This window comes from Glandiceps talaboti, chromosome 18, assembly GCF_964340395.1.
Source record: "Glandiceps talaboti chromosome 18, keGlaTala1.1, whole genome shotgun sequence".
Lineage (NCBI taxonomy): Eukaryota > Metazoa > Hemichordata > Enteropneusta > Spengelidae > Glandiceps > Glandiceps talaboti.
Genome location: NC_135566.1, coordinates 11,069,867 through 11,091,849, shown reverse-complemented (window position 1 = coordinate 11,091,849; position 21,983 = coordinate 11,069,867). Strand labels below are relative to the sequence as shown.

Sequence of the window (21,983 nt, the reverse complement as noted above, 5' to 3'; positions counted from 1 at the left end):
CTTCTGAAATAACTTTATTTGTAAGGGTCTATTTGTACATTGATTCTGAAATAACTTAATTTGTAAGGGTCTATTTGTACATCAAGTCTGAAATAACTTAATTTGTAAGGGTCTATTTGTACATCATGTCTGAAATAACTATTAATCTGAAAGGGTCTATTTTTGTACACAAAGTCTACTGTGTGTTTCTTCATTCATCTGAAATATACTTGGAACATAAAGGGTTGTCAACTTGTAGTGACAAGGTCCCATATTATTTCACTTGTATTTTCCTTAGCTGAATGAAGAAAATATTGAAAGTATAATTGTCATAAGCTAATTGCAGTGAGTTTCTCCAAATGAAGATGTGCAAAGACAGGTTACATGTGAGTATATCCTATGTTCCTTGGTTACAGAAGATTGTGTGGCATTCCTATGATTCTGAGATTTGGTATATGCACCAGGTCTTAGTGAGAATAGTTTATTACTCGCACACACATACATACACAAACTTCCAATGGTTGACCTCAAGATGTAAGATCAGTTCACCAGTTTACATATATTCGATATGTGGACAGTTCAAATTGATGATTTCTTGGAGATTAGTAGTCTATTATACAGTTCTAGAAGTGTGGATGTCACTATTATTAGTGTTCACTTTTGGGTAAGTAGGGGATCTAGGCTATGAACATCAAGGGCAGTGCCCACACAATTTGAAATCCTCAATTTTAGTGAAAACATCACTGTTTTGTATTTGTATGACTTGCCTCAACTTGGCAGCATAGTGCCCTCACCAGGTGAAATATAACAATGACAGCACTTGGTCCTCATAACCGGGATATTTAAGACACCGTGGCAACGATGGTACTGACAAATGTATTACATTAGACATGACAGCACAACATTTAGAGTGATAAAAATACACATAAGATTAGACTTACAATTAAAAAGAGGAAGAGCCATGATGTTACAAAATATGTTCTTTAACCTCTAGTTTGTTCCATAGAAAAGATTTGACATGGCTTTTGTATACTGAAGCCTGCCCCCTTGTGGTTGGAAGATCTGTCATGTCATGATGTAGCACATCTCCCAGACCACAAGGGGGCGGACTTCAATATAGATTCTCTTCTCACACCTTAGATAGAGAGTTGTGGCATGGACAATACTATATTCATTGACAAGTCAAGATGGATGTAGCAAAATGTTGAACTTTCTGTTCAAATGTTTAAACTTGCCCTACACATGATAAAATGTGATTAACCCATATCGTACAAAATATTCCAGATCAATGAATCCATAGTTGCTAGATAATTTTATGATTTGAAAAATACGACAATCAAATGAATTAACATAGAAACAAATGATTTTATTTGGATTGTCAAGTTCACTGACATGTTATAATGTATAAAGGCATACACACATGATACTATTTGCTAAAAAACAGACACCATGTAATCCAAAATCAATGAAAAACTGTATAAAAAAATAAAAGCCTTTTTCTGTGGATAATAACATAATCAATTTATGTTTATCTGGTGCAAGTAATCACTATTGTTTAAGTATATATTATATAAAAACAGAAGCTCTAAATTACAATCACTGATAATAAAAGCATACTGGATGAATTTCAGTTCATCAGATTTTGCACTCAACATTTGTGACATTTTTGTAAATTACAATTGTTTTTAACCGAAGTTTTACTTAAAATTTGTATATTACTTTCAAACTAAAATAAGATTGATTTGTGCTAAAAATTTACAGAAAAATAAGAATTTTTCCAAACAATTCTGGTAGGAAAGTACTTAGTATACAAGGTGATTATAAACATACAAAATACTTGTAATTAAAACAACATTATGCAGTCGCTTGTCCGATATATTTACAATGAAATTCCCATGACCAGCATGAAAGGAATATACACAATGTGATAACAGGAGGTCGTAAAATACAAGAGTACCAATATCTAGACTGACTGTTACTAAGCACACTATTTTTATAGACAATGTTTCAATACAATTGATTGAACCTTAGACTGAGATTGAACACAAGACATCTATTTTCCTTTTATCAGATACCACACATGTTGTTGATTGTTTGAAATAAACTTTCCAAAGAGTGTAACTGTTTACATACAGGGGTCTTATCAATTGAGTTTATCTTGAAAATCACTGTTGTGGCTATTCCTTTCATGTTGGTCATTTGAATTTCATTGTAACACATCCCTGACATTGGGGTGTAACAATACACTATAAATTCAACTTAAATTTACAAAAATAACTCTGAACATGGATCAATTATTTCACAATTTTCAAGTAAATTATACAAAAACTCTTTTCTTGACAAAATTCATTGAGTTGTTTTATCGAAATGTTTGACATATTATAAATATTATTTGTTAGCACTGTAAGGGTTTAATGCTGAATTCAATGACATGATATACCATAAGGTGACAATATGGATGAGGATTGGGTATTTATTTTGGATTTTTAATTTATAAAATAATTTTATCATGGCATCCTATGGAAAAATCAATGTGAAACAACATTGACAAAGTATGTGTTTGTAACTCAATAATTTGTAAAAAGCTAAAAAAAAATGTGTAAAAAGTTTGCTATTGTACATACAATAACAAAGACTACACATTTATTAATCTTTTGCAATTAATTGAGTTACAAGAAAGGACTTGGCATATGTTGTTTCACATTTCTTGACAAGTAGGAAGCCATGATAAAATTATTTTATAAATCAAAAATCCAAAATAAATACCCTATCCTCATCCACATTAGCACACTTTAATGCTGAACTAAATGAAATATACTGTACCACTAATACGATGGAAGACAACAGAAATAAAAAACCTACCAATAAAACCATGCACATATACTAGTATATATTTTCTATTTTCTTCCTGTAAACCCCAGTTGTAAATCAGATCTAATACTAGGAGTTAAAGAAAAATAATGACTTCTGGTTAATATTATAAAATATCGTCACTCCTAAAATTTGACTGTACTCATTAATAGTGATAAATATAGAGGACTGGTAGGGTATTAACAATGTAGTAACATTTACAGATCTAGGGACTAATATGGGTAGCTACCAGTGTACATCAGATTTGAAAAGATATCTTGAACAAGAGAAAAAAATACGAACATAAAATAAACTGAATAGAAAGCTTGACAATATAGCACTGACCTAAGGTACTGACAATACCAATACCATCTGAGAGGTACATGTACTGACAATACCAATGCTTTCTGAGAGGTACTGACAATACCAATGCCATCTGAGAGGTACTGACAATACCAATGCTTTCTGAGAGGTACTGATAATACCAATGCTTTCTGAGAGGTACTGATAATACCAATGCTTTCTGAGAGGTACTGACAATACCAATGCCATCTGAGAGGTACTGATAATACCAATGCTTTCTGAGAGGTACTGATAATACCAATGTTTTCTGAGAGGTGCTGACAATATCAATATTGTCTGAGAGGTACTGACAGTACAATGCCCTCTGAGAGGTACTAACAATACCAATGCTCTCTCAGAGGTACTCAATGTGATGAGAGGTACTGAGGTAAAGACAATACCAATGATTTCTGAGAGGTACTGACAGTACATTGCCCTCTGAGAGGTACCACTACAATGAGGTTCTGACAATACAAATGTACCAATGCCATTGGATTCTACTAGTAACAATACCAACATCACTGGAGGTGTTGACGACACCACTACTACACGAGATATATACAACACTGATGTGAAGTACTAAAACTACCAACACCAGCTACATACATGCATACATGACCTATGGTGTTTACTATACAAAGTAAGTACTACATCACCAACTATTTATACAGAATACTAGTAATTTCAATTCTGTATGACATTACAAAACTATCATTAAGTACTACGACTATTAAGAATGATAGAATTACACCAACCTTTTTCTAATTACTGTACAAATCTTATAAACGTTTTAGAATACAAATTAAGTAAACACTTTAACTGAACTTTTTAGCTTCAAGATGTCTCTATCAAGAGTTTGGCAAAAATTTCAACACCTGCTAATCTTGGTAAATTTCACTAAAACTTCTATACACTATTGCAATAATTATAATTAATTATTATTATTGTGTATAAACCATACAGGGCCTTGTTTAGTCAAATGTATCTGTAAATACTAGCCGTAATAATGCTTAATACAACTGTGCATTCAAACAGCAAAATGTGAAGAAAAAAAATTTAAATACTAACAATGTTATGTATATCTGGCCTCTCTGGTTCCGGTTGATGTCAGAGATGGTGAAAGATGGAAACTCTATCACCAACTTAATCTTGTAACAAGACCTTGGATCTGCTTTCGGAAGGTTGCTGAATAAAAACTGAGAATGACAGTACTTCTGATGCACAGTGTAAATGTTCTCAATGTGCACCTGCTGTGCAACTTGAGCTTTGACCGCCTAATATCAAACGGAAGCCTTGACAATCTAAGCAACAAGACCATCACCAACTGATGACATAATGTCAACTAATTTGTAACTGGTGCTAGACTAATGAATATTTCTCAACACCAGGTTTAAAAAGCTGGTGATTATTATTAAGTCTTCTAATGTGTTACATAACTATTAGCTAATTCATTTACGTAACTCTCTCTCAAATTTGCTCCTATAAAATGGAACTGAATCTTTTGACTTGGATATATAACTGTTGCAAGCTATCACTACACTATGTGATAAACAATAGCTGCTCATTTTTTCTAACTCTAAAGTTATACTTGTATCTACTTATGTGCAAGGCACTGTAGCTGTCAACTTGAATAGCATGATACCAGACAGGTACAGTCTGATAAAAAGTCTAATTTTACAGATGAAGGAAGAGTTAGAATGAACTAAAAATGATGTCATAATCTACAAGTATGAGAGAGATTTAACAATTGTGGATAAGATACAGTCTCGAGGCTATCTATGGTTTGAATTGGGGTGAGGAGAGATTCGAAGCCACAGATAGCTAGTCTCTATACTAAGGGTGAAGAGAGATCTTAGAATTGAAGCTACAGATAAACTCTATACAGGGGTGAAGGGAGATCTTAAGAATTGAAGCTACAAATAGCCTCTACTAGGGCAGACATTACATTGATGAAGGTATGAAGGGGCATACAGAATAATAAGTACTATCATCAAATACCAGTACCTAAATGTAGTATTATAATGCTGGACATAAACAAATTCTTTACCAACCGTTTTCTGTTCTCATCACAAGGTGTAATGAGAAGGGACATTTTCATATACCAGAGACAATGTTTGCCCCTGATACAGAGACAATGTTTACCCCTGATACAGAGACAGTATTTACCACTGCTGTTATAGGTACTAGTATTTCATATGATTAGGCTTTGTGCAAGGGTTGTTAATATCTAGTTGTGCCATTCTACTATTGTAAATACAGTGTGTATGTCATATAATTTGGCTGCTTGTCCCCTCAATGAAATCACAGGATCTGTTTTTTGCCATTGTATTTGTAATATAATAGTTCATATAATACTGCTTCTTGATCCCTTATTGAAATCCTTTGGTCTATTTTTTCTCCAATCTCCCGATGACGTCGGTGATTCCATATCCCCACTTGACTCAAATGTATCGTCCTCTTCTTGCACTGAAGGCAGGTAATCATCTGATGTATAAAACACACTTGTAGCACCTCCTGACATCTGCTCTTGTTTTGTGGTAGACATTTCTGACTGAGTTCTCTCCACATTACCATTGTTGATATCACACTGTGATTCCAGCTCTTCCACACTGGTTTCTAGTTCTGGTGGAGTGTCACAGACCACGATGACTCCGCTACTAACTGAATCAGGACTTGAGACAGCAATTTCCTCTTTCTCATCCTTCTTGTCTTTGTTCTCTGATGATTTACTTGTCTCTGTTTGTTTGGACTTCTTTTCATTCTTTCTTGAAAAGAATTTGAATCTAGTAGTAAACAAAAGACAGAAAGAAGGATGAGAACACTTTAAATTTATCCTCCTAGATGATATATATAGATTGAAAAATTAAAGTGATACATTCAAACAATGTAATAATACGTAATAATCATAATAATGTTAGACATAGCGCTTTCCCACTCTGTGCTCAAAGTGATTTATAATTACTAGTAGTAGTATTACCCTTGGCATGGAATTCTAGATATCGGCACAACTGCCCTTTACTTCCTGAACTCTCTGGGAGGCATGCAATCCATTGCAGCCTCTATGAGCACATAGGATGAAAGCATTCACATTGCAAATTCTATCCTACCAGATCCCCAATTATACAGCTGGGTTGACTGAGGCACCGTCGTGGTTCAAATCTTGCCCAAGGACTTTAGCCATTCAGAAACAAATGGCAGTGACAGGGCTTGAACCTGCAACCTGCAGATTCCAAACTGGCCACTCTAACCATTCATCCCATCTTGATTCCACTATAGGTATGACAAGACTTGTGCTTTTGGAAGTCAAGATCTTGAGTTGGTAAGCGAATCTATAGCTAGATATAGATGTGTGCTTTGGAAATCCGGATCTTGAGTTGGTAAGTCTATGAATCTAGATAGAGATAATGTACTTTGGAAATCAAGATCTCACGTCTATAGCATAACAAACCTAAGATAGACAGCAGATTTACACATTGTGAAATCTCATGTTGCCAATATATACTTACAGTTTCCTGATACCAGATTCACTTTGAACTGGTTTCTCTTCTTTCTTCTTTTCCTCCAACTTGCCATTCTTCTCGTCACTTCCATCAACATGAATATCATCAGATTCTTCCGGTCTGGTGATTTGATAACAAATACTTAGATTAATCTGAGTTATGTAGAATAATTTACAAGACAATCATTAACTTCAATCAAATTCAAATTTAGTCAATGTTGTTGTCATATTCTTCCCATGGAGAAGTCCATACAGTTATCCCTCGTGTTTTGATTTTTGATCAGAAACCCTACATTCACCAAGCATGGAGTTACTGATACACGAGTTCAGCACTGACTTACAACAATATTCAATCAACTGTATCTCTTAGCCTGTGTCACGCTGTGCTAAAAACTACCTACGAGCAGCAAGTTTCTCTATTGACCACAGTGTAATCTTTCACTCCCTGGTGTTTAATTGGTGTAGATTTCACCGTGGAGTTTTAAGTAGAGTCTTCTGAATATCAACACTGTGGGGATATCTACTCTGGTATAATAAACAAAGTTGCAATGTTGTATTGTGTTCTAGTTGCTAATTTAACATCAAATGTTGGAGTTGTTTGTTTACCGTCTGAGTGAAGTGAGTGAGTGTATGTGTGTCATGTTATCTGTGGAGTGACTAGCCAGCCTTATCAACAATTTGTTTACAAAGAAACATCAGGGAGTGAGAGATTATACTGTGATCAACAGAGAAACTTGCTGCCAGTAGGTAGTTTTAGCACAGCTTGAAACAGACTAAGAGATACAATTGGTCGAATATTGTTGTACTGACATCAAGACATGTGTGTCAACATTTGTTATCGACAAACATCATTACTTGTGATAAAAATAGCTATTACATTATAGTGGACAAATACCAGGTATGACTATGTTGGCAATGTTATTGTCATAATTCATTAGACAGCCAGACATTCATGACACTCAGACAACAAAGTACTCATGGCATCACAATATTTATGATAACTTCCACTAGTATTCATAGCATTTCTTCATCAACAAAACACAATTCGGCTAATGACATCAATACCCAAAAATCTATTTCTTGATGATTGGTACAATGTCACACAGTCTATGAGATACCACCTAGTAAACACACATTGTGTCAGGGGTCATGTGATTGCCTGGGTCTAATCAGTCTTGCTTGGATGACATACATATGGGAAAATATACTTGCAGCACTCAAATTAGATAATTTTATACATGGCTGATACATGTTTCTTCATAATTTTTCCCTTGGTGTCCTAATTGGTCAGTGCCCTCATTAGTAACTGTCAGTCAAAATGTAATGCCCATGCTGGGGTACAAGTAAGTAAGTAAGTTGATAGGTAAGTGGGTAGGTAGGTATGTAGGTAGATAGATAGGTAAGTAAGTAAGCAGGCAAGTAAGCAAGCATGCATGCATGTGTATGTATGTATGTATGTATGTATGTATGTATGTATGTATGTATGTATGTATGTATGTATGTATGTATGTATGTATGTGTGTATGTGTGTACGTGTGTATGTGTGTATGTATGTATGTATGTATGTATGTATGTATGTATGTATGTATGTATGTATGTATGTATGTATGTATTTACAATCGATTGTACATACTAACGTATTGTCAGATCAAATATTGTTTATGTATGCATGCAGATAATGACTTACTTGTAGTGTGACAGTTCTTCTTCAAGTTGAAACACTAGTGTTTTTAATTCAATTCTTTCTTTAAGTACCATTTTAAGTTCTTCTTTAGTAAACCTTGGCCTATTAGGATCTTTCATATCAATAATCATTTTACCATCTAAATTGATGGGTGGGTCAAATTGTTCATTGGTTGCTGCCACCTCTATACTCTGTACAGGAAATCAAACAGACACATTAATTTGTATCAGCACAGTTCTATATCAAACTATTCCCTAATGTTGTTAACAAATTTCTAAATACCAAAATAAAACTAAGGTTCATGACCACATCTGGCATGGGAAATGTATAGGAGTCTGGGGGGTAATGACAGATAGTATGGCTATGTTTAGTCTAGTTCCTATACAGTATCGTTACGATTTATACCTTCACTCACAACACAGCTGGCACCCAGACTAGGCTATGTTTCTAGCGTGATGAAATTTACATTGAAAACTAACTTTAGTCTGGGAAGCAGACGGCATTTAGAATTAAAGTAGGACAAGTTGTGTATAAATACTGAAAATACTGACACCGCATTGATTAAACTCCTGTAGTATAGTGTTGATATTAAGTTATAACACATGACTTAATTGGCATTAAATATTGTCTCCTGGCATTCTTAGACAGTTGACTGGATTTCCTCAACACATTTACCAAATTCTGTATCATTTATGTATGATGTCAACATACAAGGTGTGAGTTCTGCCAAAAGGTAGTGATGGTAAGAGTTAGGAGTACATATTCAGTAAGTACTTATGATAGATATATTTTAAAATGCAGAAAAAATGACTAAATGTGATAACCTGGGATTGAATCATAGGCCTTTAAGTTTCACATGTTTTTTGTACACAGTTGCCCTACTTATCATTACATTCTTCGCAAAGTTGCCATGATTATTTTTATATAACACTGCCAAGTATATCTGACAGTTGTTCCTAGTATCAAACTTGAAAATCCTGATACTGTATTATCCAATTATAGATGGCTATGTAGCTTTGTAGAACTTAATGAAAACTTGTGAGTACTAGTAGTGTATGTAACAGTATTGTGGATTTGATGCAGGTATCAAATTAAATGAAAACTGCAAAATAATTAAAGTTTGTATTAAATCTATGTGCACAAATTGATAGTACATTGTAATTAAATTGTTTGAAAATGAGTTTTATGCAACTGAGAGGAGGCAAACATCATTGGTCAAAGACAAATAGCTTAGTTACATTCACAGCCACATACTCTCTCAGTTTGTCAGTCTATTCAAAGGGAACCATTACAGACTCAGCAACTGTTTTAGCAGACTGTAAACGCTGGAACAGTTCATCATTACGGTATTACGGAACTGGTACAGACCATAAACACAGTGACAGTGTGAAATGATTCACTTCAGAGATTTAGAATGCACATGTCATGTATGTTATGTATCCACCATCAAAAATTAGTCAATTAATGATAAACAGTTGTGATTTTTTTTCTTCTATAATTAGCCATATTTGTTTCATGCTTGTGGAAGGAAGCTATACGTTTTCGAACGGAAACATGGTTGAGACAGTTACTGTGTCCGTCTACTTTCAAACAAGCACACAAACACTATATAGTAATTATTCATAACCTACCATTTGAAGTGCACCATCTTCAATATCTTGTTGATCAATCTCTTGTTGTAGAGTCTGTATCCTTGCTTCAAGTTCAACTTTCTGGTCGATTAGATTAGTAGCTTGGTTTTGAACCAGAGTTTGTTTTCTTCTTAAATCGTGATTAATTCGGGCCAATCGTTCAATTTGTGACTGAAGCTGTAAAAAAGAGTGAAATTATTTTTCTGATTATACTAGGTGAAAATGTACATCAAATCAAATACAGTTTGCAACCTGTATGTCTAAAAAACAATGTGTTAATTAATATGACAGTAATTTGTATTTCATGGCCTTAGCTGGTAGAGCACTGCGGCAGGAATTCAGAGCAAGTGGGTGAAATTCTTTGACAAGTCTTTTTTTCTTTCTGTAATTTTGCCTGTTTTGTTATTTGAGCTTTCAAATATCCTATCAGCTGACAGTATTATGTTTCATGTCATTTTTCACAAGGATTTATCTTGTATTCGTAAACATCAATTATTTTTGATAATTTGTGTTTGTAATTCAGATGTATTCTAGATCTATCTACATGTAACTTTATATCTGAGTGAATAAATAGTTCATGAATGTTTATTAACTACATATTCGTTGCAGTAAACATTAGTTCAATATGCCCAAAACTGCATTTAACATTTTCAAATTAATATGAAAACCAGAGAGGAAGAAAGTGGTATTTCGTTACTTTTCATGTTCATTGTAGGCATCATTCATGAAATCTGGGTAGACATGTGAAACGGCTTACACAAAGTAGGGTAGAATGTACACAAAACATGTCTCATATTTCATGAACACAACACTTACAGCTTCAATATCCAATGTTTTTTGTTTCAGTTCTCTGTCTTTTGCTCTAATCTCATCTCGTTGCCTGTCCACAGCTTCCTTTAGTTTGTACATTACTTTGTGATCTTCCTGTGCCTTGGCTGAAAATAAAACAAAAACATAATATTTGAGACGTCAAAAATCTTTTTTTTATTCAAAGGTTAGACTCGAGCAATGTAAAAACTTGTGTTATATTCACTGTGCCCTTTCAAAGATGCAGGTTTACTAAAAGTTCAATGAAATCTTAAACATTCTTATAAGGACAATTAGAAGCATGATACATTTTCTATATTGCATCTCTTTTCAATTCATTTTCATTAATTAAATTTTAATTGATTTTAATGTGTTAATTATACTCCTCTTTGTCAATGACACTTCTCAAACTAACTTAAAACTAATTAATGCAAAACATCTTCTTTCTCTTGTAGAGTAGAAGTTTTACACAAATTTGGTATATAACAGTAGACCTAGCTCTATAAATGGGGACCTTTTAGGACAGAGGTTGCCATGCCAATAATTCAATCCTAATTACAGAGGCTGCAATGGATTGTACATGTATGGTCCCAAGGGAGTTGAGGAAGTTATTTAGCCTGTTGTGCCAATATAGGTCTGTGCTATTGTATTTGTAATGTAGCTATGATCATGACATTCATTGTGAATGTTATTTTCAAAATTAGTACCTTTATTAAAACATTTGATTTTTAATTAAGGTGACTGTAATATAATAATGTAAATCTGTTCTTATTAATTAATACATGTACATGTGTATGCAATGGTCACCACACAATCAGATCTCTTCGTTGTGTCTATACTGTTTAAACAGCTATAGAGATACATTTTGAGATTTCAAGTAGCATCACAGCTTGCATGTCACATGTCACAGCTGGGAATTACAGAAAATCTATTGCCAATAAAAAAATAACTTATCTTACTTCACATTAAATATTTCAATTTTTTGCATTTTGTAATTTAGTTGACTGCTTCAAAATCAGGACTACTTGGTATTGACAAAAAAATTTGCATAACAGTTCACATCTGTTCATATAATTCCTCGCGATTATTGTTATGAACATCTATGTGAATAAATCTTTGGGAATGACAACCATTTTCTGCTTAATTGTTCAGAGATACCATTTGTCCATAGTTAAATCTGATTACAATGGAATTACAATGTAAGATTACCATCACGGTATTATTGAATCATATGTCCTTCATTCTCCATTACAAAAGCAATTGTTTTATGCTCAGCTTGAATTAACACCCGTCATAAATCAAACAGACTAGAGATTATATTTCATAAAATTGCATTTGCTAGACTTCCAATCCGTTTGTTTAGTTTCAATTACAATTCTACCCTGGACACACGTGTCAAAAATAGTCATGTAATTTTATGAGATGTGTAAACGGCATGCAAGACATGTCATGATTTAGTTGAATATAATGTACCGTATTATCAAAGTTACACTACCCATATTGTCCCATCAAACTATACTGTTCTGTTTGTATGTGCTACCGTTTTGTTTTGTATGTTTCATTCTTGCTAAACACAATAAATTTTACTGTCCTTGAAATGTCTTTTGAATTTAAAAAACAAATTTGCAATTACAGTTGTTCAAAGACAGATTAGAGTGTTGTAAAGGCCAAAGTTTATGGTGCTTTGAAAAATTAATAGTCAACAATAGCCATCTGACTGAATGTTATTTCTTATCATTGGTATATTCTAACAGGTTAGATACCTGTGTAACTGAAACTTAAAAATCTTTACTGAAAAGGGGTATCCAAAAATAAAAATAAGCGGTTTGAATATCATATTAGTGTTTATAATTCATTGATTTATGTGTACACTACTGACATTCATGGCATTAGAATCAGTGTAACTTGTTTATTTAACTCTTTTTATGTATGTGCTTTGTCTGTGACCAACCATGTAATTTGTTTATTACAGTTTTGATGTGCTTGTTTTTTGCTTTGATCAATGACATACCATAACTGTTATTGACCATTAAGACTACAAGGTGGAGGCAGACAGCAAATATCAGGAAAGAATTTCTCAGCTACAATGAACCCAGACTTTGTCCCTATATATAAATAGTTACAGTTGTGGTTGATTATAGAGATATTCACTCCTGGTCATCAAATGATAACAATTTCATCCTTCATTGACAATGTGGAATTCTATACACAAACCTAATATATATAATAATTAGACAAAAATTCCAATATTTAAGAAATAATTTATGTCACAGTAAACAGGGACTTTATTGGATTTTATTCAGTGCACAGCTGTATTGCCTTATTTAGAAACTATCTGACACTAGGGTTAAAGGTCATATAATCAAAATATATTTGTGGGATCCTTTCTCCCTTTGCACAGAGTATTCCTCTCCTCAAAAATAATAAAAACAGGTATGATGTAGGAAACATTTTCCACATAAAGTGTGCATCTGAAATTATTTGCAAATAAATATACTTCTTTTTTTCTATTTTAAATCTTAAATTTGTCACAGACAAATAAATATTGGTAAAAAAATATTCCACACTAATATCAGCTGTTTATGAATATTTTTTATGACAACTCGTCACGATCTGTAACTTATTGTATGTGTTCAAGTGGACAATAAACCTGATTCTGTTGATTATAATTGACTGATTGACAAATAATAATCTTAATGTAACTTTTTATATAGGGTTTTCCTACTCTGTGCTCAAAGTGCTTTACAATTATTACCCTGGTACAGATCTATAACAGCACAATGGTCCTTTATACTTCCTCAACTCCCTGGAGAGCATAGAGTTCAAATCATGTCATTATATACGAACACAGTAAATAAACACATACACATTTACTGACAAATACTATCACATATGGTCACACTGTCATTGATTTGTGTGTCTAACTGTCAAAAGTAAGATTTAAGTAATTCAAAGAATTTTAATGACTGGTCATTTACATTTAGTATGTGTTTTTTTAGGCATTAATTTAACCACAGATGTTAGAAAGAGACTCCCCAACGTCTGTCAATGAACCAGTTTCAACAGACTATTTAATTCCCTATATGTTATTGTGATATTGCCAAATAACCTGGTCCTAAAACCTCTCAATGACTGTACACTGCAACACCAATGGTATACATATATACATACATACATACATACATACATACATACATACATACATACATACATACATACATACATACATACATACAAATGGTGAAAGGTAAACAGTTTATTGTGGTTACATGTATCACTTTCTGTATGTCCCTTGTTTTCCCTTCTACTATCCAGTGAATAAGTGCATTGTACATTTTCATACTGTAATCAATGACCTAAATAACTAAAATAACTACAACAAAATTGTCATAGCTTTCTTACTGACCCATTTCATTAGTGACAGCTCCAGCTTGTGCTGACACTTTATGTTTCAAATCATCATTTTCTGCTTGAAGGGAACTTATCATCTGTAAAAGTTCCTTGGCTTCGTCTCTCCATTTCTCTTCATTGTCTTGTACTTCCTGGAAAAAAAGAGAAGAAATCCCCAAGTAACAGTACTACTATTGTATTCTATTTTAAGAACCAGTCACACTCATAAAATTTCCACTTTGTTGTTATGTATATTTCTTTCTTTATATATATTCTTTTCTATATCTTCTTTAATACTTTCACTTTCACGTTCTTGAGTTGTGAATATTTTTAAAACAAAGTCTTCATTATGGTATAACTAAGATTAATTTTCAAAAAATGAAATAATTATGATGTAACTTAAAGTTGAACAGATATTACAATGTAAGAATTGTCAAAACCCTATCATATATTTGAAAAATTGCAGTCAAATACATTAATTTTAGAAGATTTTTACCACTCACAAATGTAAAAACAATTAAAGTTGATGTATACCTTTGTTAACCTGACCCTTTCCTCTTGATTCAACAACACTTCTTTCTGTACTGTTTCGAATTTAACTACTAGTTCGTCCACGTCTGTGTTATGGTTTTCATTTTTCTTCGTGACTGCTTCTAACTTTTCAAGGCTAATGATAATTTTTGGCATCAACTCCGACACGGCATCTCCACCGTATGTGTCAATAAGTTTTTCGAGTTCTTTACCGATCGAAGCTGCAATTTCGTAGACTTCTACGACAGTACACTCCGCCATTTTGACTTCTGTACTTGGATAAAGTTATAAGTTTATCTGATTTCAAACAAATACCATTGTTGTCCTACAAACGCACGTAGAATCGTCGTCTCAAATACCCTTTGCCGCTGACTGAGGCTTTGACAGGTGAGTTACTATATATCACATGATACGACGCCACCCTCAGGTGACTTTTGACCACTGTGTAGGAGGACACCGTCACAGTGCGATGGTCTGAGAGTTAGCTGAGCCGTATTCAATATTATAAACACGTACATTATACACAGGATCTAGAATGCGTGTGGTTTACTAGGAATTTGCTTTCATTTGAAAATGAACATCCCATCTGTTACACGGCAGCAAGTTGTTCATGTTAAGTAGTGACGTCTAAACAGTTCATCGTCAAATCTAGCAATAATATGAGCTAGTATAATACCACTATATTTACATTGTGTGTCTGCAAGACAGAATTAATTTGTACAGATGGTAACCTTTGACCTATACCTAGATTTTTCTATCCAATCGAAGCATGTCTTCCTTTTGAAGAATATCCAATCAAACATCGCAATAGTAAAACGTTCAGGGGATCTCCGCTCTCCGCCAATCAGAAGCAGTCAAACGATTTTAAAACCCCTCGGACGCGGACCCATTCAACAACACACAAACTTTTGCGTCCCTACCAAACGAAAGACAATCTTTACTATTTTCTGTTTACCAGGTTGTTTCTTGATGGCTGGAGGTAAGTTTTGCACCGAAAGTAAAGCTAACAATGAACAGTTACAATATGTTTGCTGTAACTGCCCGTATAGTGAGGCTCGTCCTCGCAAGTTGTATAACAATATTACATTCCCATGTATCACCCGGCGACACAACAATGCGTCGAAATTCGTGAAATAGTCTTCAATTCTTACCGTTCAGGAAAACAGGCAGTACGTGCGACACTTAAATGATGTAATCTAAACTCACAACATTGTGTAATATCTTACAGAAAAGGATCCTCAGGTCAGTAACCCCAAATCGAAAGTGGACGAGACAGATGTTATAAAATCGTCGACACCCTACAAGGTACAACTTACAAGCTTTACTATGTACCAACTATGGAGAAAGTCTTGTCAGATGTTTCATATTCTTCTATTTATAAATTATATGCAGCACTTAATAGAAACAAATTATACAAATTTTATCTTTTTAAAGTCATTTCATTTAGGAAGAACTGCTATTCTGTAAATTTTTTTATTTGTGTGTGTGTGTGTGTCCATAGACCCGAGGGTCTAGACTCTATGGTGTATCTGAAGATTTGTTTCGTGTTTTTGCCTACTACTATTATACTAAGTGTTGACTTGCAGTGATATATCTTTATTTAACCATAGGTCTTGGAGGGTCCCCGCCAAGATCTAGGATTTATGGTTACTAGTTGAAATGATAAAGATTTGATCACAACATTTGGGTTAGGATGACATACATATAGCTGTATTGGTTGTAGCATTCATGTTTTGTTTCTAAGCTGTTCATTATTTTTGAGTGTAATCACTGGAACAATAAAAAAAAGTTAAGAAACAAAATTTGATACAATCATTGCAGCTAACATAGATACTGAAATATGAATGAGATATAGACTGCAGAGCTGGAGGGGAACAAAGATGAGGTTGATTTTACCCCAGCTGCATGTCATCAGCCATATTTCTCGTTAGCATTTCAATGTATAGTATAGTAATCAAGTGATAGGAGAGAACACTTAGGGACCATTGCACAATGTCACACAAGCTCAATAAACAACTTTATTTGTTTAGGACAGAACCCCCTCCCCCTAAGCAAATGTTCACAAGTGTGGCATCACATTTCTATATGATGTAAACCATAAACACATTACATGTAAAACACTACTGGAAATCCAGCATTGTATCTCGTCATATTAGAAGTGAATTTTAATCAACTTATCAACATCTCAGTAGCAAATACAGAACCTGTTATCATTGAGGGCGTTAAAGTTTTCGAAATTTAGTTAGAAGTGCTAAAATGATGTTCAGCGATTATATTGATGCCAGACCCTCTCTCCCAAAATGAACAAAGTTCGTTCATTGAGCTTGTGTGGTGACATTGTGTGATCGATTGTCCCTTACTTTATTGCAGATTGAGATATATTCTCTTTAATAAACCAAGTATACTGTATTGTAAGTATGTAATGCTAAAGGAATTGTTCTGTTCTTATGTTAAATGCCATAGGAAAACATAAATAATGTGTCTTTCTCTTTGAGAAGGTGTTTTGTCATCAAATTGTTTTCAGGTTTGTTAATTTTTAGTTTATTAATTTTCATCCAGGGTGCTGCCAACATGAAATCTCCATCCAAAGATTCCCAAATTACTAGGTTTTTTCCCAAGAGTCCTCAAACACAACAAGGAAAAGAAAAACTCCCAGGCAGACACATGAAATCTTCATCGGAGGACAAAGACAACACTGAGTCAAGCAAAGAAATAGATGAAGGAGGTAATTAGAACACACACCAAGTACTTTCACAAACATACTTTACAGTACAAATGTATTAGAAACTAAATGTCCTTCGTCAAGTCTAACGAGTTCTTTATCACACAGTGTCATGTACAATTATTACCCCTCACATGGCTTGATGATGGTACAACCTTTTATACTTTGTCAATTCTGTGGTGATATACCATCCTCTCCTTGGGGACATACCATCCTTGCTGCCACTAAGACTTACTACAACACAGAATTAAACATTTTGATTGTCCAAAAGATTCACTTCATTTGTTCAGAAACATATGACAGACCAGCCAAGAATCCACGTTAATGGAGGTTTTGAATCTGGTATTTCCCCATCGTGATGAGGAAATAAAAATTCAAAATCCCCAATCGCCTGGATTGTTCTTATTAGAATTATTTCTGTTTTGCCAATTTATTTTTCACATCAGTTTAATAGAGACAGATAGTCTTGCCTTTCTAGTGCTGCCTTATAAACTTATGATTAACAAAATTATGTAAAACTTAAGACAAGAGATTACCAGGTTGTTATTACTCTTTGTCTAGGTGCAGCCAAGGCAACTGACATACCTCTGGAAAAGACAGAAACTAAAGCTACAGCTCAAGGTGTGAAAGGGAAGAAAGCAAGAAGGAGGGTACAGCAAACCAAGACCACAAAGTCAAAGTCTGCATCATCACAAAGTAGGAGTAAAAGGTAACATATATTGTGCATTTCAAAATATTTTTTGATTATTTTTGATATCTTAATGAAGTGGTTAATGATACTCAGATTATACATGTGTTCCATCACTATAACCAGTAGTGCAGAAACATCCAACACTGACTGAAAGTATTTGAAATGTTGTGCATGCTGATAAATCCAGAACAAAACCACAGGGTAACAGTTGTATACAAGAAATCTCATTCATTTTTGATAATCATGATGAGGGTACATTCGGTTGCGTATTAAACATCATTGAAAACTTTGATTACTAACTGAGCTTCATTAGGTTGAATCATAAGCCTCAACAGATACAACAAGACTCAAAGTGCTTAAATTTATTAGAACTGTGTACATAATAACATGCATTTAAATTTCTAGTATTCTGCTTGTGTACTTACATGTATGCAATATTTCTCTTATTCTGTAATTACAGGGGTAACAAAACTGTCACACAGACGAGTACCCTAAAAGATTACTTTCCCGTCAGAAGAAGTGCCAGGAAATGCAAATCAGACATAGAGGTATAGAATAGTGTTTATTATTGTTACATGGTTCAACCCTAAAGCTAGTGATTGTTGTATTCATTCAGAATTTGATTCATGGAGAATATATTGTTTGTGGTTCCAAGAATTGATAGGACAGTAAAATATAGTTACTTTGGAATAGTAAATTTGAATTGAATGCAACATTTTGATCTGTCTACTAGTATTACAGACCTTGGTCATGCAATCGATGAGAGATAGTATTAACGTTGAATGATTAAATCATTGCATGACCAAGGACCGTATTAGATGGATCGAAATGCCACATTCATTGCCAGTTTAACATTTCAAAGTAACTATATTTAACTGTCCAATTCATGTTTTGGTATTTACAATTGTAATGAACTATGTTGGACAAACGTGAAACATGCATTCAGTATTAGCATATCAGTAAACCAAAGACAACTTTCATTTGCATACAGCAACAGACAAACAAACAAACAGAAAAGTCTTTTTTTCATCACAATTAGTGTCGCAGTTGTTCTTTATAAAATCTCATTTATTTTGTCCATTGTCAGTACAAGAAGTCAAAATCATGATTTTTTAATCTTGACTTCTAGTCGTTTACACAGTTTACCATATATACATTGTAAACAACAATATAGACTATACATTGTGTCACACTGCCTCACCGGCCTCCAATGTGTGAGGGCGCCCCGTCATGATGTACCTTATGGACTAACAACGATACAACTTAATGAACACTGCACATGTCTAGGGATTGGTTGTCTTGAAGGAATGAGTCAAAAAAGTTAAAGTTGCAAAAAAGAACAAAGAAGTCTTTCACTCTAAAGTAATACTTTTCTTTTACATACAGGCAGAAAAACAGAAAAATATACAAGAGGCTATTTTATCTCGAAGCGAAGAAGGTTTAGCAGTAAGTTTGATTATAACCTTTCAAGTTTTAATGATAATTTTGACAGCTGGTCTGATTGACATTGTAAAGTAGTTTCCTTTTTTACAATTATCATTACGTTAATGTGTTTTGGCAATATTTATCTTCAGTCATCTATGAAATGGTCTCCAAAAGGTCTATTTCACTGTCATGTAAATTGTATTTCCACGTTTGCAAAGATGTGGCTAATTTCTGTATAATTCAATTCCTTTTGTAAAAAAAAACATGGGTGAACAGTAATAGTATTTAATGTCCCTGTGGAAGAAATCATCATTAAATGTTCTACTCTCTGAGTTTGGAACCAATGCGAAATACCCTCTCTTGTATTCCACTGTGTTCCTTTTTGATACATATTATTTCATATATTTAACACTGTGTATGTCATAGGTCAAAGAATTTGAAGGCAAAGGCCGAGGAGTTGTTGCAACCAAGGCATTCAAGAAAGGAGACTTTGTAATAGAGTATGCAGGTGACTTGATAGATCTACAAACAGCCAAAGAAAGAGAACAGAAATATGCTGGCGATCCTAGCATTGGTTGCTATATCTACTACTTTTCATTCAATGATAAAAGTTACTGGTAAGTCTGATCCTAGCATTGGTTGCTATATCTACTACTTTTCATTCAATGATAAAAGTTACTGGTAAGTCATCTAAAAGCTTGGTTTCACACAACATAGATGTCTAATGTCTCTTTACAGTTCATAAAGTATGAACAGGGGACATTTGCCAGATGACTCCATGTAAACGTATACATAAAATTAATGGTGAATTATAGTTTCTTTGGAATAATGTTTGGTGTAAGTGGCAGTAATATTGAGTACTGTATTACACATATTAACTAATTCTTGCTATATCTTCATTTACAGTATCGATGCAACTGCCGAATCTGGACGTCTTGGTAGACTCATTAACCATAGTAAAACAGAAGCTAACTGTATGACAAGAAAAATAGGAATTAATGATACGCCATACTTGATACTAGTAGCAAAACGTGACATACAAATTAATGAAGAACTTCTCTATGACTATGGTGATAGAAGTAAAACATCCTTAGCTGCCCATCCATGGCTTTCCTCATGATGACAAGAAAAAGAATTGCATCCATGCCAAAGTTTGATGGATGAGTTTTCTCTAAGTATGTGTTGTGTTAGTTCTTGAATTCCAACCTTACCCTCAAGGACAAAGTTGTCAGTATTTGAGGTAAGCCATGACTACTCATTTTAGTGTTATCAGGGATAGATGTCAACATTTCAATTGTAAATGTACGTTAGATTTAGAATTTCTAGTGACCAGTTCTTCCAGTCTATCTCATGAACTTGGGATTTTTAAGTTGTAATTTTCTCCATATTTATTGAATTGTTGCCGTACAGCAGCCTAATTGCAGGGTTTTACAATGTAAAAGAATGAAGTGCCCAAATACTCCCAATAGTTTTATCAGCCAGTATTGTGGTAAACTTGTACAACTTTTTCACTGCCGTTATTTATTTTCTATTGAGTTTGAACATATGTAACTTGTACAGGGAATAGTACATTTTTATTTCAATTTGGAACCAATTTATCATAAAAATTGTCTTCGATCAAACTCAACATTGTATATTTTACAAGTACACATTGAACGGAATGTTTATTTCAATTTCTCTAGTCTCGGTTACCCAGACTCTCGCCACGTTTCAACTACCGTGCCCCAGGAAGTCACACAGTACCTTTCTTCCAAGTCATAAAAATAGGCTTACGAGGCCTATTTGTTGTAATTTAGATGTATCACTCACTTCAGAAGTGATAACTTGTCACGAAAGTACATGAATCGTTTAGCCTACAATGTTGGACATGAAGTGTTCCCCAGTATGCACTGCTCTAGAAGCTACTTCCTGTGCAGGCAAGTTTGAATCTTGTTTCCCCAGACTCTAGCTTGAGAAGGTCTCATAGGCAGAGCCCCCAGTGGTGAAAGTCTGGGTAACCAAGGCTACAATTTCTCTTAAAATAGTTGTAACACTTCAAGTTCAAGTCTTTTGTACAGAAAATAAAAAGAGTTTAAATACAGCAAAGTGTATGTTACAAGTAAAGCTAACCATGTCTTCATGGAAATATTGTTCTTTTTTTGACACTGGGTGTTTGTGGCACAGTTGTTCACTATAAGTCTGTATAAATTTGTGTGTCATGATTTTCTTGAGTATCTGCTTTTATTAGAAAAAATATATATTGTTCACTTGTGATCTTAGTCATAAAACATCAGATGCAAGTTAGGAAATGTGACTATTTCTTTCCCAAACTCCCCTACTTGTACAGTCAGCTCATCACCCTTGTCTTGTTATTTTTAATTGTGAAGTTTTACATCTTTATTTGGATTGTTTTCCAATTTCTAGTCGTGATCTTTCTTCTATGATAAAATGTT

General features: G+C 33.9%; 2 protein-coding genes across 2 annotated transcripts; one reads left to right on the top strand and one right to left on the bottom strand.

Annotated features, from left to right (window-relative positions):
* Positions 1 to 1,431: 1,431 nt before the first annotated feature.
* Positions 1,432 to 15,087, bottom strand: LOC144448916 (RILP-like protein 1). Its single transcript, XM_078139278.1, has 7 exons — positions 14,717 to 15,087; positions 14,199 to 14,334; positions 10,802 to 10,920; positions 9,986 to 10,162; positions 8,358 to 8,545; positions 6,678 to 6,791; positions 1,432 to 5,954 (listed from the first exon to the last, which is right to left on the bottom strand). The coding sequence occupies exons 1-7, from the start codon at positions 14,972 to 14,974 to the stop codon at positions 5,516 to 5,518; spliced, it is 1,431 nt and encodes a 476-aa protein (XP_077995404.1). The 5' UTR covers positions 14,975 to 15,087; the 3' UTR covers positions 1,432 to 5,515.
* Positions 15,088 to 15,600: 513 nt separating this feature from the next.
* On the top strand, positions 15,601 to 20,749 carry LOC144449648 (N-lysine methyltransferase KMT5A-like). Its single transcript, XM_078140222.1, has 8 exons — positions 15,601 to 15,692; positions 15,942 to 16,018; positions 17,273 to 17,438; positions 17,997 to 18,144; positions 18,587 to 18,674; positions 19,513 to 19,572; positions 19,978 to 20,168; positions 20,458 to 20,749. The coding sequence occupies exons 1-8, from the start codon at positions 15,683 to 15,685 to the stop codon at positions 20,669 to 20,671; spliced, it is 954 nt and encodes a 317-aa protein (XP_077996348.1). The 5' UTR covers positions 15,601 to 15,682; the 3' UTR covers positions 20,672 to 20,749.
* Positions 20,750 to 21,983: the final 1,234 nt, after the last annotated feature.